We start from the raw sequence: 20,021 nt of genomic DNA, 5'->3' as shown, positions 1-20,021 counted from the left end.
AAGTTGTGCATTGGTAAGCGTGTTGACTCGAACCGGTGCGAGTATTCTGGGACAGAGTGAGTACTCTCTAGACCGATTTAAGGCATTATTCTAACATAAAGAAACCGTCCCCATTATTTCGAAACGGAGAGAGTAATCGATAAGTTATAAGAATTTATCGCATACAATTTCGTGAAAAGTCTGAAAGCCTATTTCAGCGATTAGATTAAGATGGAAAGAGTATTATTGATTGAAATATACTTTGACAAACGTAATAAACGAAATATGTCAATTTAAAAACAACGAGAAATATTGTGTTTATGTTAGAAAATCGTTAATCTACATAAATTGGTGAAGAACTTCATTTTCTTACTCATAGGGCCATAGTGTCATTCACATCATAGTCTCATACGGTCATACTCATACCTGTTCACCTGTTGGTGTAATGACGTGTCATTGTAACCTTGTTGGTTTCTTGTCATGTTCATATCCTAAACTTTTAATATGATACGGCACTCCCCACTTTAAGCTCCTATTTATAACTCCAATTCTGCCCCATTTCTAACCATCTCACTCACTTCACCTTTTCCAGTTCCATACGATAAACCAAAAGCGGAAAAAACAAAGAAAATAAGTATGCATGCCCATTTCAGGCTTTTGCTTAATCATTGATCAATTGATTTGGCAATTTCAACTTTTTTTTTTTTGGAAAGGTATGGAGTTAGATGATCAATTTACCTGGTTTTTTTTTTTGGCAGGGATGAATTTTGCAAAGAAAGATTATGAATTTTTAAAGGAGATTGATATTAGCCCGCGTAATCTAGGGTGTTATGTGAACGGAAAATGGAAGGCTAATGGTCCTGTCATCTCAACTGTTAATCCTGCTAATAATCAGGTATAACCCTCATTTCTTGAATTTCTGTCATTTGTAAAAAGCAATTGAAAAAGATGGATTTTGTTGTAATTTTGATGAATTTATTATCAGGGTGATTAGATTGAAATTAGAGCAATATGTTGTGTACTGTATTGTTGAATTGGGTTTTGATTGTCTGATTTATCACCTTTGTTTGTATGCTGGGTTGTTATTTTTTATCATGATTTTCCGAGATTAAGTTTTAGGTTATTGACTTTTGTTGTAACTTCATTGTAATACCAACTTCTTAAAGTTGTAATTCTGTTAATCATACCCATTTAGCCAAAAAAAATTGACGTGGTTGATCAGTTGATGGGAATCTGGGATGAGGGGCGTGGTGGAAGTAGTTTACTAGAGCAATCTGCTATTTTTTCTTGGTTTTTTTAATATGCTTATTGATCTTGGTTAATCTGTAGTTATCGAAATAGGCTATGTTTGACTTTTAATCTTTTATAGTCCGATGTTTTGAAGTTTGATCATTACTATATCGTTGCGAAAGCAAAGTGTTTAGTAAGATTAAACTAGTAATAATGTTACACTTGATAATTGGTTACATATGTTTGATAGATGAATGGTCAAGTTAATGAAATTTGACCATTAAAGGCAAGTAGGTGGTAATGCGGGAAGTCTGAATGATTTCCTATGTTGATGATGGGAAACTTGAAAGAGATGAGAGTGTCTAATTGCTTGTTGTGTAAATATTTTCTCTGGTGTTGATTCAGCCAATTGCTGAGGTCGTGGAAGGTTCTTTGGAAGATTATGAGGAAGGCATGAAAGCTTGTGCAGAAGCTTCAAAGATGTGGATGCAGGTGGTTTATACTGTCCTTTATCTTGTTTTTGTTTTGGCTTCGAAAATGTTGTATCGGAAGTTGGACATATATTTATCGGATATTTCATGAAATACCCCCGAGTTTTGCCTTAATTCACCAAATGCCCATCAAGTTCCAATAATTCACCAAATACCCCTCACAAATGACTTAATACCCCAAATACCCCTCCATGACGTCATCATCCTCAATTAACTCAATTACCATCTAATTAACCCACTCATTTACCCATTTTTCCTAATTAACCCATTTTTATTAATTAACCCATCTTCTTCCTCTCACTTCTTCCGCCACCACCCCTTCTTCATCTCCCTTCTTCCGCCACCACATCGCCCCCGTTTTCTCCCTCCTCGACCCCATCACCGTCGCCACCACCTCGCCCCCATTTACCATTTGTCGCCCCTCGCCTTTTCCTCCTCCCTCACGTCCTCCCTCCCTACATTACCACCACCGCCGCCACTCATCATCATCATCTGATCTACTCCTCCGACAAAACCAACACCACCAGCCTCCTCCGACAACACCACGTACACCAAAATCGACGCGGGATCTCCTCCTCCGACAACATCAACACCACCAGCCTCCTCCGACAACACCACACCAAAATCGACGCCGGATCTCCTCCTCCGACAACACCAACACCACCAGCCTCCCCCGACAACACCACACCAAAATCGACGCCGGAAGAATCAAAGAGAACAATCGCCGCCGTCGTCAAACCCAGAACCACAAAAAAAACAACCGATATCGACACCAGAAGAAATGAAGAGAACAACCCACATGAACGAAGTTGGGTTCTCTTTCCTCCATCAATCCCAAACTCAATTTCTTAACAACTGTTTTCGCACAAAACCCCTTTCATTTTCATCAAAATTAGCCATGTTCTTCACCTAATTCTTCAATGCTCGATTTTGGGTATTATTATTCTTCACCTGATTTGTTGTATGTTGGGATTGCAATTGATGTGTGTGAATTAGTCGTAAATGGAAGAAGGAAGGAGGGAGAGAGAAAGATATGGGAAGGTCAGGGAAGAAGGAAGGTGGTGAGGAGAGAGAGTGAAGAAGGGGGGCTGCCATGGAAATCCTTGAGGTGGGTGGTGGGTTAATGGAAGAAGGAATGGGAGTGAGAAAAGAAAAAGAAATGGGTGGGTTAATGGGTGGGTTAATATGTTAATGGGTGGGTTAATGGGTTAATGGGTGGGTTGATTAGGAATTAGGGGGGTTAATTAGGGATTAGGTGAGTAATTAGATCGTAATTGGTTGATTATGAGGATGATGACGTCATGGAGGGGTATTTGGGGTATTAAGTCATTTGTGAGGGCCTGAGGGGTATTTGGTGAATTATTGGAACTTGATGGGCATTTGGTGAATTAAGGCAAAACTCGGGGGTATTTCATGAAATATCCGTATATTTATTGCAATATTTTGACATGTTTGTAACTACTTTTTCTTTGTTGTAAGATGCCTGCACCAAAGAGAGGTGAAATTGTTAGACAGATCGGTGATGCTTTGAGAGATAAACTCCAGCAGCTCGGACGGTTGGTGTCACTTGAGATGGGAAAGATACTGCCTGAAGGTATAGGAGAAGTTCAGGTATGGTACTTTTAGTGTGGTAGAGTTTAGCTGTGGTATAACGAATAAACTCAAGGCTTGTTATACATGCTTTAAGTTGTATCTATGGAAGTTTTATGGGTTGGACCCTCATGGGGTGTGTTGGCCCGATTGGCAATATCAATTTGTCTTGGGCCTAATGATGTATGCTCTTGGTTCTTGGAGTGGCGGTTAAACAACTAAGATAAGGCGAAGGATGTCTAGCGATGTTTATGTAGTATATAGTCGCAGTAATGATAATGTCTCTATACAAAATAAATCTATTGGTTGAGTGACCTGGCCTAGCTGATAGGGAACTAACTTTTAAGTATGAGTAGAACTAGTGACCAGACTGTAACAAATTATCTGGTGCAAAACAGCTTTAGGGATCTTGAAGAAAATGGATGAAAACACATGCAAGCCATAGAGGCATATTGTGTAACTTTCATCTTTAGAACATAGGAACTGTGCTGTGTTTTATTACACAACACAGCTTCAGCAAGACCATTAGGGGATTACAATTAACAAAGCACCTTACTACCTTAGTATAACTAGTAAGATTGAGAAGATGACCATTAGTGTCAAGATCAATACCACTCATGTAAATCTCATTAGTGTTAAGATCAATACCACTCATTAAATGTCATACTTGGAGAAACTTTCTACAGATCAGGATATATCAGAGAAATCATTGAAGAGTCTTCTGAAAGCAGCGACAGAAGGCAACGGCCTTTGCTGACAGCGTGCCATCTATAAAGGTGGAGTGAGTGAAGCTACATTTTCTATGCATGGGATAACACTAAAAAACATTATCTATAGGCATTTTTTTGTGACCTTTAGGAGAATCAAGCAAGGGTACCATCTACACACGTCATCCTTCATCACTCCCCATCACCTTCCAAGCAGTGAGAGTTATCATTGGGTCTATGGTCTGTCATTAGGAACTTCAGAAAACCACCCTTATCTCAGGGAAAGTCAGGACCCTGGACCATGATTCACCGATCACAAAGTTGAGAGGTCAAATATAACCAACATTTTTTATTTTTTTTATTATTGATTTCAAGAAAGTCATGGAGATTTTACATCCTGAGAGTGAGACACACTTCTGCCGTCATCTTTAGTAGTACTCTTGATGCCATAGGTCTAAAGCGTGTTTTGACTGTTTTCACCGTAGCATAATTTTACGGAGTAGTTATTACTATCAATCGTATAGCTTAACATCATAAACTTTAGTCCTCTATCCTCTGCTTAAGCTTGTTCTCGTAATAATGACTATGTTCATACTTCTTGTGACATACCAAAGTATACTTTAAGGCTTTCAGCAGTTGACAGAGTAGATCAGTAGTTGCAGTAGCAAATAAAATCTGAGCTTGGCACAGCTGCATGACTAATAAGGACTTTCTCTGCATACTTAACATAATCTCTATGAAGACGCCTACACACTTTTTCATATTCTTAAGCCTTTGCAGTTCTGTACATTTTCATCAATGCTAATAGTTTGGGAGGACTCAGCCTACATGTTCAAAAAATTAAAGGATCTGAAAATAAATTTTTGAGTTGTATCCAAGGTCATTGCCGAGGAGGATTGATAAGAATTCAAGTTAAGAAGAACCTCTGTAGAAGCAGATTTTTTTTTTGAGAAACCACAGACGATTAACAGCAATATATCCAGTTTGATCCATACACTCAAATCCATCTGCCTTATTCGACCAAGTAAAATAATGCGAAGATCACTTAATCAATCACTCATCCAAATTATCAAAGTCTTCTATATAACCATGTCTGGGATCAGATGTAGACAACCCTTAAACTTTTGATTGTCTGAGATTAATTCGTTTTATGTCATACGGAGTGTCTCTTTTTTTTCCAGTGGCAGATTTGCCTTTGTTAGAAAGTATAGTTTCCACTTTCCTGGATATTCAGGAGCGTGTCTTTTTTTGGACTTGTGTATACTTTTCTAACTACTGAATAAATGTCATATACAGGAGATTATTGATATGTGTGACTTTGCTGTGGGGTTAAGCCGACAACTAAATGGCTCAATTATTCCTTCAGAGCGTAAGTTAAAAATGACTCAATTAATGTTTTGAATAAAAGATGTGTATTGGTAATAGTATAGTTCATCTAGCAGAAGTCGAGTAACTCATGTTTTTGGAAAATAAGCTTTCGTGTTATTGATACAAAGTTCTTTTGTTTTGAAGTTACAAATGGAAGTTCTTACTTCTAAGTTCTAACCAGTAGTCAATCCATGTTTTCCCCATTTAACTCTGGTTACTTTCTATAACAGGTCCAAATCATGCAATGCTGGAGGTATGTTGCACATCAATCTTACTCTATATGAAATTACGAATAATGTGATGAGAAATCTTTTCTTCTTCTACATTTCTAAACAACTACTAAAAGCACAGGTCTGGAATCCTCTTGGGATAGTGGGTGTAATCACAGCATTCAATTTTCCAAGTGCTGTTCTTGGTAAGTCTTCTTCTCTTTCTGGCCAATAAGAAGAAATCTATTTTCATTTCAGTTGGGGTCAAAATATCTTAACTGTTCTTTCTTTTATGTTAAATTATGTTTGCATCTTCTGTTAATGATATTATTGCTTTGGTTGCATAGGTTGGAATGCTTGCAATGCACTAGTTTGTGGCAATTGTGTTGTCTGGTAAGTTTTATCTTTAACACTCTTCTATATTTGACTGCTGCTCTGGGAATGACGTGTACTTCTACAAGAAACATTAATTTGATTGTTGGCCCCAAGATTTGTCATGGCTGGTAGAGCTACGCATGTGAGATCTTATGTAGTTAAAGCTTCATTGTCCTCTAGAGTCTAGAGATCATGTATAGTATCTCAATGTCAGAAACTAGCACCTTTTTCTTTATATTCTCACATGCATTGTGCACAATGTAAGTGACATGTTTTGAAACAGTGATGATGAAATTTTAAAATGAATAGTCTTACTCTTAATTCTCTTGGTTATCGCCTTTTTACCATTTCTTTTAGTTATTGGTTATTTTCCTCCTCTTCTGGACCTCTCACCCTCCCTGCCCCGAAAAAGGGGAAATTTTGGTGGTAGCTCAGTAAATGTTTGGAAATACCTTTCCATTTAGTCTCCACTGATTTGGAGGGTGCATACATCTGTCAATAGTGGGATATTGGGATGTTAAACTTCAGGGGGAGGGGGGGAGTGTATAAAGGAATAGCAACTTTGATTCTCACAGGGGTTTACTGGATTTTCATGTATAGTATCCAATTTAATGCCTTAGATCAGATCTAACATTATGCTTTTCTCGAATCCTTTATTTCAGGAAAGGTGCCCCGACAACTCCTTTGGTCACCATTGCAATAACCAAGATTATAGCTGGTGTGTTCGAAAAGAATAATTTGCCAGGAGCAATTTTCACCTCCCTTTGCGGCGGGGCTGAAATTGGTGAAGCAATTTCAAAAGATACACGCATTCAGCTTGTTTCATTTACAGGAAGTTCGAAGGTAGATTTTCATGTCTTTGCAAATATTTAATTTCTTCTATCACTATATGTAATTTAGTCCTTCCATTCAGAAATAACAGTCATGTAGACTATTATTGGATGTCCAGAAAATAAGTCACAATTCCTGAAATAGAACTAGATTATCTCTGGGATGTCCTGTGAAGTAGTGGTGGTGGATGGAAAACAGACCAAGAGACAACTAACACTAGGAATATAGTAAACTTTAGTGAACTCATGATAGATCTGAATTGTGCGAGGGTAGGACAGCTGATAAGTTTGCTCTCTTTTAAAAGTTTATTTGTTCAGTGTTTGACTTTAACTAAGTTGATCATATTGAGAACCTAGGAACTGCATGGGTTTGGCTAGTTATGCATTGATGCAGAAAACCAGTGAAGATGTCTAAATGGCTTCTTTTTTTATCTCACATTCAGCCTTGAAATTAGTCTAGTTTCCAGCCAATATTTGCTGATTTTGTTGAATAAAGTGGCTCATCAGTTGTAAAAGTTGGGGCCAATGAGTGAACATGATCATGTTTATATCCTAGCCTGTTAATCATACATGCTAATAAATAACACACATTCACTTGCATCAACTATGCATGTTAACCATTGGTAACATTCCATGTTTGGTATGATTCTAAGAAAGTTGAAAATATTTGATGCACTTGAAAGTTCGACTGAACTTTTGTTTCACAGTGGCAAAGTTCCTCCACAGTTTTCTTTGAAATGGCGGTTGGTTATTAACCCAACCAAAAAAATATACTGATTCTATGTCGAGTCTAATTTTTTTTTTGTTAATCTATTTCTAAGTTCTTGTTGAAAAAGTTGTTGCTAAAACTTCTGCTGTTAGCTTTTAACAAGGGTTCTATTGTCAATTGGTGATGGTTTCTTTATGTCCCTCTCAAATTAACTGTTGTTTCACTTCTGCTGCATTCTGATGATAGGTTGGACTGATGGTTCAACAAACTGTGAGTCAAAGATTTGGAAAATGCTTGCTTGAATTGAGTGGAAATAATGCCATAATTGTCATGGATGATGCTGACATTAAGCTGGCTGTTCGTTCTGTTGTCTTTGCGGCTGTTGGTACAGCTGGTCAGCGCTGCACAACCTGCCGTAGGCTGGTAATCACATAGTATCTGTTTATTGAATGACAGGTTTCAGTTCACAAGAGTAGTACGTAAGAGACACTCATGCACGCTCCTCTGTTTTTCTTTTCCTTTTCTATTTTCTTAGCTGCTTCATGAAAGCGTATATGAGAAGGTGATTGAGCAATTGCTTGATGTCTACAAACAAGTGAAGATAGGGGATCCCCTTGAGAATGGTACCTTACTTGGACCATTGCATACTAAAACTTCAAGAGATAACTTTGTCAAGGGAATTGAGGCCATAAAGTCCCAGGTTTGTAATCTTCTAACCTTATTACGACTTTACCTTTTTACAATACTTTGACCCCAACAAACTATTGCGGTAGCCTCTTAGTTTATGTTGAAGGCTTTTGACAGTATTGCTTAGCTAGTCTCTGGTCTAGAGCTGCAAATATTGGTTTACTGTTTAGCATTACATCAAAAGTCGTGGTCTTTTTGCATGAAAGTCATTATTACCTTTTCTGCAGTCCTGATTAAGGTCATTTATGACTTTTTCATCATAGTACGATGTTTTTTCCTTTGCAGGGAGGTAAAATCCTTACAGGCGGTTCAGCCATAGAATCCGAAGGAAACTTTGTTCAACCCACTATCGTTGAAATTTCTCCTGATGCTGATATTGTAAAAGAAGAGCTGTTTGCTCCTGTACTCTATGTTATGAAGTTCAAGGTAAATATTCTTGTATTGTCCAGTAAACTACATGTATGTTGTCAATTTGTCTGTCAAACTTGGTTTTCCTTTTCCTTGAAACTGTAAATTATCATTTTTGTCACATAAGTAATCCTACATTTGCATGTATGCAGACTTTTGAAGAAGCAATAGAAATAAACAACTCTGTTCCTCAGGGTTTAAGTAGCTCTATCTTCACTCAGAAACCTGAAGCTATCTTCAGATGGATTGGGTTAGTGCACTACTGGTCCTCTGCAGTATGAAATTATATTTTAACAAACAAGTGTATATTTTCATACCTAGGATCCTCGAACTTTCTAAAATAACATATTTGGTTTGTTACAGACCTTCAGGGAGTGACTGTGGCATTGTGAACGTAAACATACCGACAAATGGTGCTGAAATTGGCGGTGCTTTTGGGGGTGAAAAGGCAACTGGAGGTGGAAGGGAAGCAGGAAGTGACTCTTGGAAACAATACATGAGACGTGCAACATGGTACGTATATCACTTACTCCTATCAAACTTATCTGCCCAATATTATTTTTCATGTTTTCAATGCTTTATCACGTTGACTAATCTGATTTGAATACCATTACAGTACGATTAATTATGGGAGCGAATTACCGCTTGCACAGGGAATCAACTTCGGCTAGATCACATCCATCTGAGGTAAAAATCTCCTTCATAAACCTCTGTTACTAATTTTCTATTGACTGTAATAATCTGTTACATTTTTTTCGCAGCCTGCAGGGAAATGAAGGTGCTTTGCTTAGAGCATAATGCAGCTTGGGAAAATCTATGTTTATGTTGATAGAATTGTACATCAAATCATCATTCAACTCTATTTCCCCATGTTAATTAGCGAAATAAAGAAATTCTTCATCTGGCTTATGCTTGTGTACTTTTAAGCTTTGTGCTGGCTTTATGGTTGGTAATTTGGTCGTTTTTTCATCTTAATCGTTAACGGTACAACTTTTACAATATGACATGAAAAAGAAAGAAAGAAAATTGAAATGAGGAATTAGTATATCGCGTTATTATGACGAACTTCATTCCCCAAATTCTTATGTTTGCACACTTAATTCTTGTTTGGTTGGATGAGGGAAGTATAAAGTATCATTGTTAGTTTGTTACTCCCATTAAGTTGCAAAGCTTAAGAGATTATTAGGAGAAAAAAACAAAAGGTTGCCTAAATGTATGAAATTATATTTGACCACGAGGAAATATTAATAACAAATCTTCTGACAAATTAATCTACAACATCCGGGTTAATTGGGATCAATATGTTACAATATTTTGAAATGTGAATTTTCACCTAATTTTATTAAATATGATTTGATCTTTTAAAGTTATATTCATCTAAACTAGTTGTACGACTTGTACCTAAACGGCTAAACACATTAACAAAGAAGTAGTTTTGTTTGTAGTTTGTAAGGTCTAATCGGTTGTAAAGATTTTGGCAAAGTAATGTTCAATTGGATCATAATAAGTTCCATAATTTTAAGAAATTGAGTAATTGTTTCTCAAAAGTTTCTTTAACATATCACCAGAAAATAACTACTCAATAATTTTTTTGCAAATTATCTTAGTTATGCCCTTTGGAAGGAATAATAAACGGTAAGATTAATAATTTACCTAAACTTTAATAAGCCATGTCAATGAAAGAAAAGTTTGGCGGTGTTATAACTTTTGTCAAAAAGGACATTTTATAACTCAAATTTTGCGAGAAAGGACTTATATTTTTTTTTTTTTGTGAAATCACACCTTAATGTAAATTTTTTTTGCGAGAAAGGACCTAAGGGAAGTTTCTGGCATTGACTGAGTTTTTCCGGCCATTGACTTGCATGTGAGCAGCATGTGTGGCTTAAGTTGGCTAAATGCACTAATTTTCCCGAGTCCTGGATTTTAAAACTTGATCTTATTTCGATATTTTTTTTGCAACTTTAGGTTTTAAAGCTTAGAATTTTGGAGGAAAATTGGGTGTGGTTAGCAAAATAAAGCCACACGTGCTTCTCAAGTGCAAGTCAATGGCCGGAAAAACTCAGTCAATGCCGGAAACTTAGTTTTGGTTGTCTTTCGCAAAAAACAAATTAATTTCACACAAAAAAATTATATAAGGTCCTTTCTCGCAAAAAAAAATTTATATTAAGGTGTTATTTCACAAAAAAATTTATATAAGATCCTTTCTCGCAAAATTTGGATTATAAAAGATCTTTTTTAGCAAATTTGCCTAACTTTTATTTGTTTTGGAGTCCTTAACCCGCAAAAGATAGGTCCTTATTCCTTAACCTTAAGTTTTATAAATTTTAAGTCCTAATACAGTAATAATGCTATCCTTAACTCGTTTTTTTACCGCAAATTTGCCTAACTTTTATTTGTTTTGGAGTCCTTAACCAGCAAAAGATAGGTCCTTATTCCTTAACCTTAAGTTTTATAAATTTTAAGTCCTAATACAGTGATAATACTATCCTTAACTCGTTTTTTACCGCAAATTTGCCTAACTTTTAATCTTTTATTTATTTTGGAGTCCTTAACCAGCAAAAAATAGGTCCTTATTCCTTAACCTTAAGTTTTATAAATTTTAAGTCCTAATAAAGTAATAATACTATCTGTAACTCGCTTTTTACCTAAGTAAAATCGAACTTCATAATGCTGTTCAATTGTTCATAGTGTATTCATATTTAACACGGTAAAAGACAAGTAAAAAAATTACTCCGTAATAGCTCTTGAGATGAACCAACATAAGTTGGTGGAGTTGGTGGGGAACTCACATTGTGACTTGGAGGTCACAAGTTCGAGCCCCATCAACTGCAAAATGCTTGGGAGTGGCTCAAGCGATGACCTGCGAAGCTGGGCTGGTTCACCTGTGCTAGGTGCTGGTTTAGTTAGGGTCCCTTCTTCTTACCTATTTAAAAAAAAAAAAAAAAAATAGCTCTTGAGATTTGACAATATAGACTAGTCAAAGTACTCCGTCTTCTTCTGATAAAAGTGGGGATCATCTGTTCGTGTTTCTCTCTCCTCTCAATTTTCTCCGGTAAATCGATGGATTCCGACGTAGTTATGGTTCCCGCCGGCGAGGGTTCTAGCACCGGAGCCGGCCCTTCTTCTAAGAAACCTAAGCGTTTCGAGATCAAAAAATGGAACGCTGTCGCTCTTTGGGCTTGGGGTACTCTACCCTTCTTCAATCCTAGTTTTCAATTCACCGATTTTTTTTCTCTTTTTTCGATGGATTGATTTCAATTGTTTGATTTTTTTGCAGATATTGTTGTCGACAATTGTGCAATTTGTCGTAATCATATCATGGATCTATGTGAGTAAAAGATGTTCGATTTTATTGTGGGTTTTATTTGTTAGGGTTTTCGTGGTTGATTCTAATTTTTTTGTGTGGTTTTGTTGGATTTAGGTATTGAATGCCAAGCTAATCAAGCTAGTGCTACGAGTGAGGAGTGCACTGTCGCTTGGGGTATGATCCTTTTTTATATAATTTATTTCAGTTTTCATCTTTGTCACAAATTTTATGTTTCTTTTTTGTAGTTTATGGGATTGAAATTTTAGCACCCTAGCCAATTTGTATGATTTCTTTGTCAAATTTGACTACTCTATATTTCCGAAAGCAAAACAAGTATAAGTATATCTCTACTGATTGAGTGTGGTTTTATTGTTTGGTTTATTTATACTATATGAAGTTGTGATCCTTGTTCCTTTGTATGGATTATGTTAGAATGTTCGACTATCGTGTAGTCTATTCCTCTGATTCAACTTTTCCCTATTCAGACTGAGGATAGTATTTCTTATAGTTTAAACTTTTGATGGTCATATACTTGGTAAGAGAATTGTTGTTGGATCCTGCACTGCCTTGAGTATGTTTAACATTGACCTTGGTTTGGGAGGTCTTACAGTTTGTGAACAGATATAAAAGTGCTTTTCCTGTAGGTCCTCTAGGGTTTTCGGTGTAGGCTACAATGAGTTGTCTAGGTCTAATTTTCTTGGTAGTCAGTGTGATCAAATAGAACTGTAGAAGTGATAATTGTATACATGTAGTCTGAGGGTTACACACCTAAGCATGAGTTATGGTACATTAGAGGCTTTTTTTGTTAGGAATTTGTGCTAGTGTGGACATTGGTAGCTATAATGAGACCCTTGGTAAAGAGTGGAAGGATGATGAAGAAAGATTCAAGATTTTTTGTTGTAAGGAATTTGTGCTACCATAACATTGGTAGATGTAAGTGAGACCTTTTATTTTTTGGCCAATGTAAGTGAGACCTTTTGGCAAAAATGTAAGTGAGGCCTTTGGTAAAGAGTTGGATCAATGATGAAGAAAGGTTCAAGCTGTCTATGTTAATTGTTAACCTATTATACCTTATGTCCATTAATGTTTGAAACTAGGGTGGCATAGCTTGGTAATCTAATAGTGTTAGGAGTTTAGGACACTTATGTTAGTTAATTGAAGTAATGATCACTAAATCAAAGTAACTATTTTGTGTCGCTTCAATAGTTCAATATATTTCAACATTTTACATTAACGTAGAATAACAAAAAATGTATTAAGATCAACATGATGGTTGAAGTTGACTTCTTTTACTCTTGCTCACCAGAAGCTTCAACCATTGGTTTTGCTTTTAAATACCTAAACTTTACCTTGCTGGTCAAATATATAAATCCTTTCTAGCGGCCTTTTATTCGATGATGGAACTTAGGCAACACTAGTTGAAATTGATGAAGTAGCAACTGAAATTGATAAGTAGTTGAAACTAATAAGTTAACTAACTAGATATGTTTGGCAAAACTATATTTTTAAGTAGCTGAAAAGTTTAAAATGACATTTTAGGTCGTGTATTTATGTATAATATATGGTTTCGGCTCATGTGAGAAGGATGATAAGTAATACGGGCCATTGGAGTTCGATACTTAGAGTCAAGATTAAATATTAAACTACTAATTTCCCCCCTTATTTCTTTTTTCTATTTCTCGTTGCATCTTCCACCTTCAAAACCCAAACTTAGCTTCCTCCACATTGACTTTCCTTCCTCCGTTATCTTCTCCATCCAAGCTCCAACAATATCAATGAATTAGCGAAGCCAGAATGTTTGAGATTGTGTCAGTGAATCGGTGATCATCTGTTGTACTTTGTTGTCTCTGCTCTGTGCTTGTGCGGTTCTTCCGCTAGTAGTGGAGGAATAACGATTTTCTGAAACTCTCCCTCCCTTCTCTCTCTAACATACACCATTACCGCAACAGTCCCTCTTTCATTCCCATTCAATGCGACTGCCTACTTCACCGCTGCCTAGTTTTGTAGCACTATAGTCCACCACTAGCATACCTTTCTTCCATAATTTCATCAATCCGAAGATAGAAACATTGTAGAAAGGATAAAAAAAAAGAAATTTCAGGTCCTATTTTCCAGACGCTAGTTTGAGTAGCTTCACAATCTCAGCTCCTTTTAGCACCTTAAATATAATCTCAGGTAGTTACAAGCACAACTAATCATTTAAGCACCCTCAAACTTCAGCACCTTTTAAGGCACCTGAAATGAGTTACCAAACAGATTACTGGTGTGGCTCAATGCAGCTCAAGGACGTCAATGTCTTGGAATAAATTGTTTTTGGTTCACGGTTTATGAGACAAGATCCTAGAATGTACGTAGTGTAATATTGATCACACGTGATGGCAGTTAAATAGAATGGTCTAAGAAGCTAATAAGCCTTGTTATGTTGTTGGATATTTTCAATTCCTTTATATGGCTATATGATGTCATTTTTTTTAATGACCCAAAACATGTGTGAGAAAGACAGTGATTCCTCAAACTACTTTAGTTAAAGCATACAAGTGTCCCTTTTATTCTTTCTGTGCTTTAGTTGAGAACTTGAGATCAGTATGCAAGCCTTGAGCCCCTAACTACTGAGATGGAACTTGGAAGCCATATCATCAAAAAGTAAAGCTTAAGTTCTTCACATTGCCATCATTTTATTAGTTCCTCATGTCAAATGTATCATGAGTCCTATAGTCCTACGAGTCTATGACTCCTATCCTTTAACTAATGGACAGTTTGTATTATTGTTATGTCTCTACTCTCTAGGCGAAGGACACAAAATTTGTAGTCTGTTGCATGTTGTATTATCAGGTCCCAGTGCGATTGTATTACTTTCTCTTATTCTTTTGTATTTGGTTATAGGTGTCTGCAACCATGCCTTCCATTTCCATTGCATCAGCCGTTGGTTAAAAACTCGACAAGTATGCCCATTAGGTATGTGGTGCCAGAACCCGCTGTGCTTGTCTTTGTTTATCGCCTTTCTGTTTACTATTTTCTCTCTAAAAGTTGAAGGTTTCTCTGTTTTTTTTCTTTGTGCAGATAATAGTGAGTGGGAGTTTCAGAAATATGGACATTAGTTTTGATAAAGTGGGCTTATTATTAGAATCGTACTCTTAATTATGTAAGATTTGTTTTTGGGTTGTTGTATTAACTATTAAGGCCTATTGTCAACAATTGACGGGCATCCCAGCAAAACTCAAGTCGCGGGTTGAAGGTGTAATAGCTGTCAAACTTTTGTTTAGCAGTTAATAAACTTAGCCCTTCGGGGTGTTTGTCTCAACATTACCATTTTTAGTGTTTGGTATTAATGTGCATTAGACCTGATCAAATGGCGGGCCGGGTTCGGGTCGGGCCGAGCGAATAAAAATCTGTCCATTATGTTGGGTCGGGCCAAGTTCTGGGCCAATTTTTTGTGCCCAAAACCCGTTATTTCGGCCCAAAATTAGCGGGCTTTTCTGGCCATTTTCGGCTGGGCCAAATTTATAACTAAAATTGTTTTACGTTGTCCAAAGCCTGCAATTTTTTTTAAAAGTTCGGGCTGGGCCCGAAATATTCTGCCCAAACCCACAAATTTTCGGGTCGGGCTGGGCCGGGCTAGCGTGCCGGACCCATGATGATCAGCTCTAACGTGCGTGTTTGATAAACGGGTCGTTTAGGGTTGAGAGTTGCTAGTCCGTTTATTTAAATGGCTCGGGTTATGGTTGATGACTTGATGGGAGTCAACCCAAAGTGAACAATATAGTCTGTAACTTATATTGAAATGAATTAATAGGACTTCATATAAGTATGTTTTTTTCTTATGTATGGCCAATATTGTTGAGTAATCTTGATCAAAGTTTTTTGCGTTTTAATATAAGGCTATAAGCATTCCAAATTGAAATTTAAATAGGAATGGAGTACTCCGTAGCATTTATTATTATTTTGTTCGTATGAAGCATTAGCAAAAAAAAAAGTGGTCAAAATTAGAGCTGATCATGGGCGGGGTAACCCGCTAGGCCCGGCCCGCTAAAATAGCGGGCTTGGACAAAGCTTTTTTAAAAAAAAGTGAAAGTTGGGAGGGCTAGGCCCGGCCCGTTAATAAAAATGGGCGGATTACGGCACACAAAATTTATTAACGGGCAAGTCCGCCCAGCCCGCTAAATTAAAATAAACTTACTTTTTTTTTTTTGAAGTAAACTTGCTTACAATTCTGATGGTAGATCATTCTAGGTTTCTAGAGTAACTAATTAATACTTCCTATTGCCTAAAAGAAACCCTAAAACCCAAAGGCAATCTAATAGACTAACACTTTCATTTCACAAAAATGCCGCCAGCCACCCTTAGTCCTCCACTCTCTTACTCTCTTACCTCCTTCTTCTTCTTCTTCTTCTTCTTCTTCCTCCTCTTCTTGCTCTACTCTCTTACTCTATTGCAAATATCTAGTAGGTATAACAAGGTTAATTAGTGCTGAAAAAATTATGTATTACACTTTCATAAGCCCGTTAGCCCGCGGGCAGCCCGCATTTTATGTACAGGGCGGGTAAGGGTAATAAATATATTTTTGGCGGACTGGTAAGGGCAGCATTTTTAAGCCCGTTGAACAGATTTTTGGGAAAGTTGCCCGTCCGTTACCCGTCCAAACCCGCAAACGATCAGCTCTAGTCAAAATATCTTAATTTTGTTCTCTTCAACGAAAATTAACACCCCTTTTGCTTTCATCATATTAACAGTTTGGGGAATCTTTCCTTTTTTCTGATTTCCTAATTTAATTAGGAAAGTAGCATTAAATTTTCCTATTTAAAAAGAACTCTACAACCCTTTATAAAATCCATTAGGGACACGCAAGACAGAGAAAATTCATTGTTTAGTTTTCCTCTTCTACCAGGTAAGTCGCACTGAATTGATGGATTAATTTGGTTGTTTAATTCTTCTGATTCATTGGTCGCTAATAACTTCTGATTTGATTGATTTGTTGTTTGCTTAATTCTTCTGATTAATTGGTCGCTAATATCTTCTGAGTTGATTGATTTGTTGTTTGCTTAATTCTTCTGGTTAATTGGTCGCTAATAACTTCCGAGTTGATTGATATGTTGTTTGCTTAATTCTTCTGATTAATTGGTCGCTAATAACTTCTGATTTGATTGATTTGTTGTTTGCTGATCTTATTGCACTGAATTTCCGTTGTCGATATTTGGTAGATTCAAAGCTTTGCTTATTTCTTATTTAAATTTCAATTTGAATTTAATGCAGAAGCTCTCGGGGCGGTTGTTAACTGAATAATTCTGGGAATTAAGCTGTGATAATATTTATAGATTCACTCAATGGATTTGAGATTGAAACCATTTACTACTAGTACTAGTACTAGTACGAAGAGGTTGAAACCATGTGTAGACGATAATCCAGTAGTAGAAGATAGGCTCACCAGTTTACCTGATGAATTGTTAATTCGGATACTTAGTTTGGTTCCTACCAAGGATGCTGCTGCTACTTGCGTCTTGTCTAAGAAGACATGGCCTGTTTTCCGTCATATGATTAGCCTGGAGTTTGATGATTCACCTATATCCCATTGTTTGAGACATCCTTATGCAGTTGAACGTTTCCCCAGTTTTGTCAACTTTGTGGATAATGTCCTCCAATCATACCAGTCTCAGTACCTCACCAGGTTTTGTCTTCGTATGGGCAAGGACTTTCGAACTAGGTACTTCGGAGGTTGTGAACCAGCTATGCGCAGATGTGAGAAATGTTGTTTGCCTGACTTGAATCCCACACAAATTAATGCATGGATCTCTTTTCCATTTACTGCTCCTAGTTGTGGTGGTGTAACTTTAAGGGAGCTTGAGCTCTGCATTAACGTCAGGGAACCCGGTCATAGTCAGCTTCCCCCGGAAATCTTTACTTGTCAAACATTGGAGGTATTGAAGCTTGATGTTAACCTTGGTCTTGACCTAGCTTACACCATGCCATCTTTTCATCTTCCAAACTTGAAGTTACTGGACCTCCGTCTATCTTTCATCTCAGAAGAAAGCTTTGTGTCGAGGCTGGTTTCAAGCTGCCCTTTGCTCCAAGACCTCACTGTCATAGCCTGGTTTAACCATATCCATTCCATGACTATCTCTTCAACTTCTCTCAAGAGATTGTGTTTAGACATCTATATGCTCGAGAACGAATTTGATAACACTGATTTTGTGCGTATTCATACTCCTAATTTGGAGTATTTTAAGTACAGTGATAATTTAGCATTACACTACTCAATCCCAAACATGGATCGTCTTGTCAAAGCAGATATCTTAATGGGATCCAACTCGCAAATGGGAACACTTGAGGAATCTACTAAGCAAGTGCTTAACTTTATCAAACCCTTGTCTAATGTTCAACATTTATATCTGTTCGGCTGCTGCACAGAGGTTTGTGTTTCTAGTTCTGGTCAATTAAGTATCATTGTTTTATACACTAGTATATAATATATTGTTAACCTTTCGCATGTTTTTGGTTCAAGGAACTAAACGTTCCAGGAGTAGAGGATCAACTTCCCGTGTTTCACAATTTGAAGTATCTCAAGTTGGGTTATGTTGGATACACCTATTGGGATAAAGTGCTGTTGGCCTTCCTTAATCGTTCACCTGTCTTAGAAACGCTTGTTTTTCCATCGGTTTGGTTTCTTCATCTCTTAATTATGTGAATTTTGGCAGGCATTAGGCAATGGTGTGTGACTTTGATATGTTGTTGTTTAATTACTTTGTAGGGTATATCTGATGCCTGTGTGGACCAACACGGGTGTGTATCGGTAGTGGAAGATGATTTGGAAGCAGCGAGGATGGAACGAAAATTCTGCAGAAAAACTCTAGCAACTATTCCATGCTGTTGCAGGTCTTATCTGAAAACAATTGTGATAAGTTCTTACTTTGGTGGTATCAAACGGGAAATAAATTTGATCAAGTTTTTGCTGAGACATGCACTAGTTTTGGAGGAATTAATCGTAATTCGAGATGTTCGGTATTCGAGAAGAGATCATAGAGATCATAAGAGACTGGAGAGCAAGTTGCAAAATTTACCAAGAGCCTCACCCAACTGTTTAATTCAAGTGCAATGATCAATATTATGAAACAATGTTAATTAGTTTTTGTATTATTATATTATATTATTATAAATTTATGAGATCTTATTTATCAAGAGTATTTAATTTTCATTTTTTTGTTTGGATTACTTTTTCTATTGACCAAAACGAAATTGAAAATTGTATAAACTGGCATTTGATTGATTTTAAACCAAGTTTCTCTTCCACATTTGTTTCCCCCAAAAGTTCCTCATATCAATCTCATCTCATCCAATTTAAGCGCTAAACGATAATAATTTATCAATATTCAAGAAATTATTAAAGCTACTCAACTAACACAGTTACAATAGCATAAATCATTGCACCAAAAAACACAATAACAAACGAGTTTATTCTAGACGTTTGTGTGCAATGCACAAGGTCTGGCCGCCTACCCCATTACATTGGTTTTCGTCCGCTCTTTCCCTTTTCCCTTAAGTTTTACAGGTTTTCAAAGGAGCCTCCTAGTGGTTGTCAAGCCAACATCAATGTCATCTCCGATAAAGAAATCACAGGGATAAGGAGTCTTGGCACAATTGTTCAAAGAAGATTGTGTAAATAAGGTTGCATCAACAATCAAGGGATCAATCGAGAAGAATTTGCTGCCCTTTTGAAGTTTATGTATTTCATTGTTGGTATTATAATAGATGTAATGGTCTTTAAAGACCTTAGTGTTTGTAATAGTGTGTAAACTTTAAATTATGTATGTTAAGCCTATGTCAAAAAAAAAAAAAAAAAAAAAACAATAACCAAATTGATTAATTGAGTAAACCATGCTCAAATTAATTACTTCGTATTTCATTAATCAAAGGTAAAAAGTTGCTTAAAAAATCAAAGATTATGCTTGATGAGCTTCTTTACCCAAATTTTGCTCCAAATTTCAGTTGTTTATGTTATTTTTGGGGGGAATTTAAATGTTCAAAATTTTAGCAAATAATCTGGTTTTTATAGGATGAAAATAATGCCGTTCCTTTTAATTTAAAAAAGTTAATTTCGATTCGCTTAGTGTAACCGGTAATGCACAAAGAAGACGAATGT

General features: G+C 36.6%; 3 protein-coding genes across 5 annotated transcripts; all 3 read left to right on the top strand.

Moving 5' to 3' along the window:
- The first annotated feature begins 456 nt into the window (after positions 1–456).
- On the top strand, positions 457–9,490 carry LOC110804032 (aldehyde dehydrogenase family 7 member B4). Of its 3 annotated transcripts, none has more exons than XM_022009599.2 (16): positions 457–613; positions 738–874; positions 1,615–1,701; positions 3,180–3,311; positions 5,294–5,366; positions 5,596–5,618; positions 5,717–5,780; positions 5,922–5,967; positions 6,612–6,792; positions 7,735–7,911; positions 8,024–8,188; positions 8,461–8,601; positions 8,736–8,833; positions 8,947–9,096; positions 9,200–9,270; positions 9,352–9,490. In XM_022009599.2, exons 2-15 carry the CDS (start codon positions 740–742, stop codon positions 9,252–9,254), a joined length of 1,527 nt encoding a protein of 508 aa, XP_021865291.1. In that variant the 5' UTR covers positions 457–613; positions 738–739; the 3' UTR covers positions 9,255–9,270; positions 9,352–9,490. The 3 variants fall into 3 exon arrangements, with proteins under 3 accessions (XP_021865291.1, XP_021865286.1, XP_056684718.1); XM_022009594.2 differs by having other exon boundaries at positions 9,345–9,490; XM_056828740.1 differs by lacking the exons at positions 1,615–1,701; positions 3,180–3,311 and having other exon boundaries at positions 9,345–9,490.
- Positions 9,491–11,555: 2,065 nt separating this feature from the next.
- LOC110804025 (RING-box protein 1a) lies at positions 11,556–15,191 on the top strand. Its single transcript, XM_022009582.2, has 5 exons — positions 11,556–11,767; positions 11,861–11,911; positions 12,005–12,064; positions 14,774–14,845; positions 14,951–15,191. The coding sequence occupies exons 1-5, from the start codon at positions 11,644–11,646 to the stop codon at positions 14,986–14,988; spliced, it is 345 nt and encodes a 114-aa protein (XP_021865274.1). The 5' UTR covers positions 11,556–11,643; the 3' UTR covers positions 14,989–15,191.
- An 866-nt stretch (positions 15,192–16,057) lies between these two features.
- LOC110781053 (F-box/LRR-repeat protein At4g14103-like) lies at positions 16,058–19,052 on the top strand. The gene is made up of 4 exons (XM_056834919.1): positions 16,058–16,775; positions 17,141–18,294; positions 18,387–18,539; positions 18,633–19,052. The coding sequence occupies exons 2-4, from the start codon at positions 17,212–17,214 to the stop codon at positions 18,978–18,980; spliced, it is 1,584 nt and encodes a 527-aa protein (XP_056690897.1). The 5' UTR covers positions 16,058–16,775; positions 17,141–17,211; the 3' UTR covers positions 18,981–19,052.
- The last annotated feature ends 969 nt before the right edge of the window (positions 19,053–20,021 follow it).

Source organism: Spinacia oleracea, chromosome 1, assembly GCF_020520425.1.
Source record: "Spinacia oleracea cultivar Varoflay chromosome 1, BTI_SOV_V1, whole genome shotgun sequence".
NCBI lineage: Eukaryota > Viridiplantae > Streptophyta > Magnoliopsida > Caryophyllales > Amaranthaceae > Spinacia > Spinacia oleracea.
This window is presented reverse-complemented; position numbering and strand designations above follow the sequence as displayed.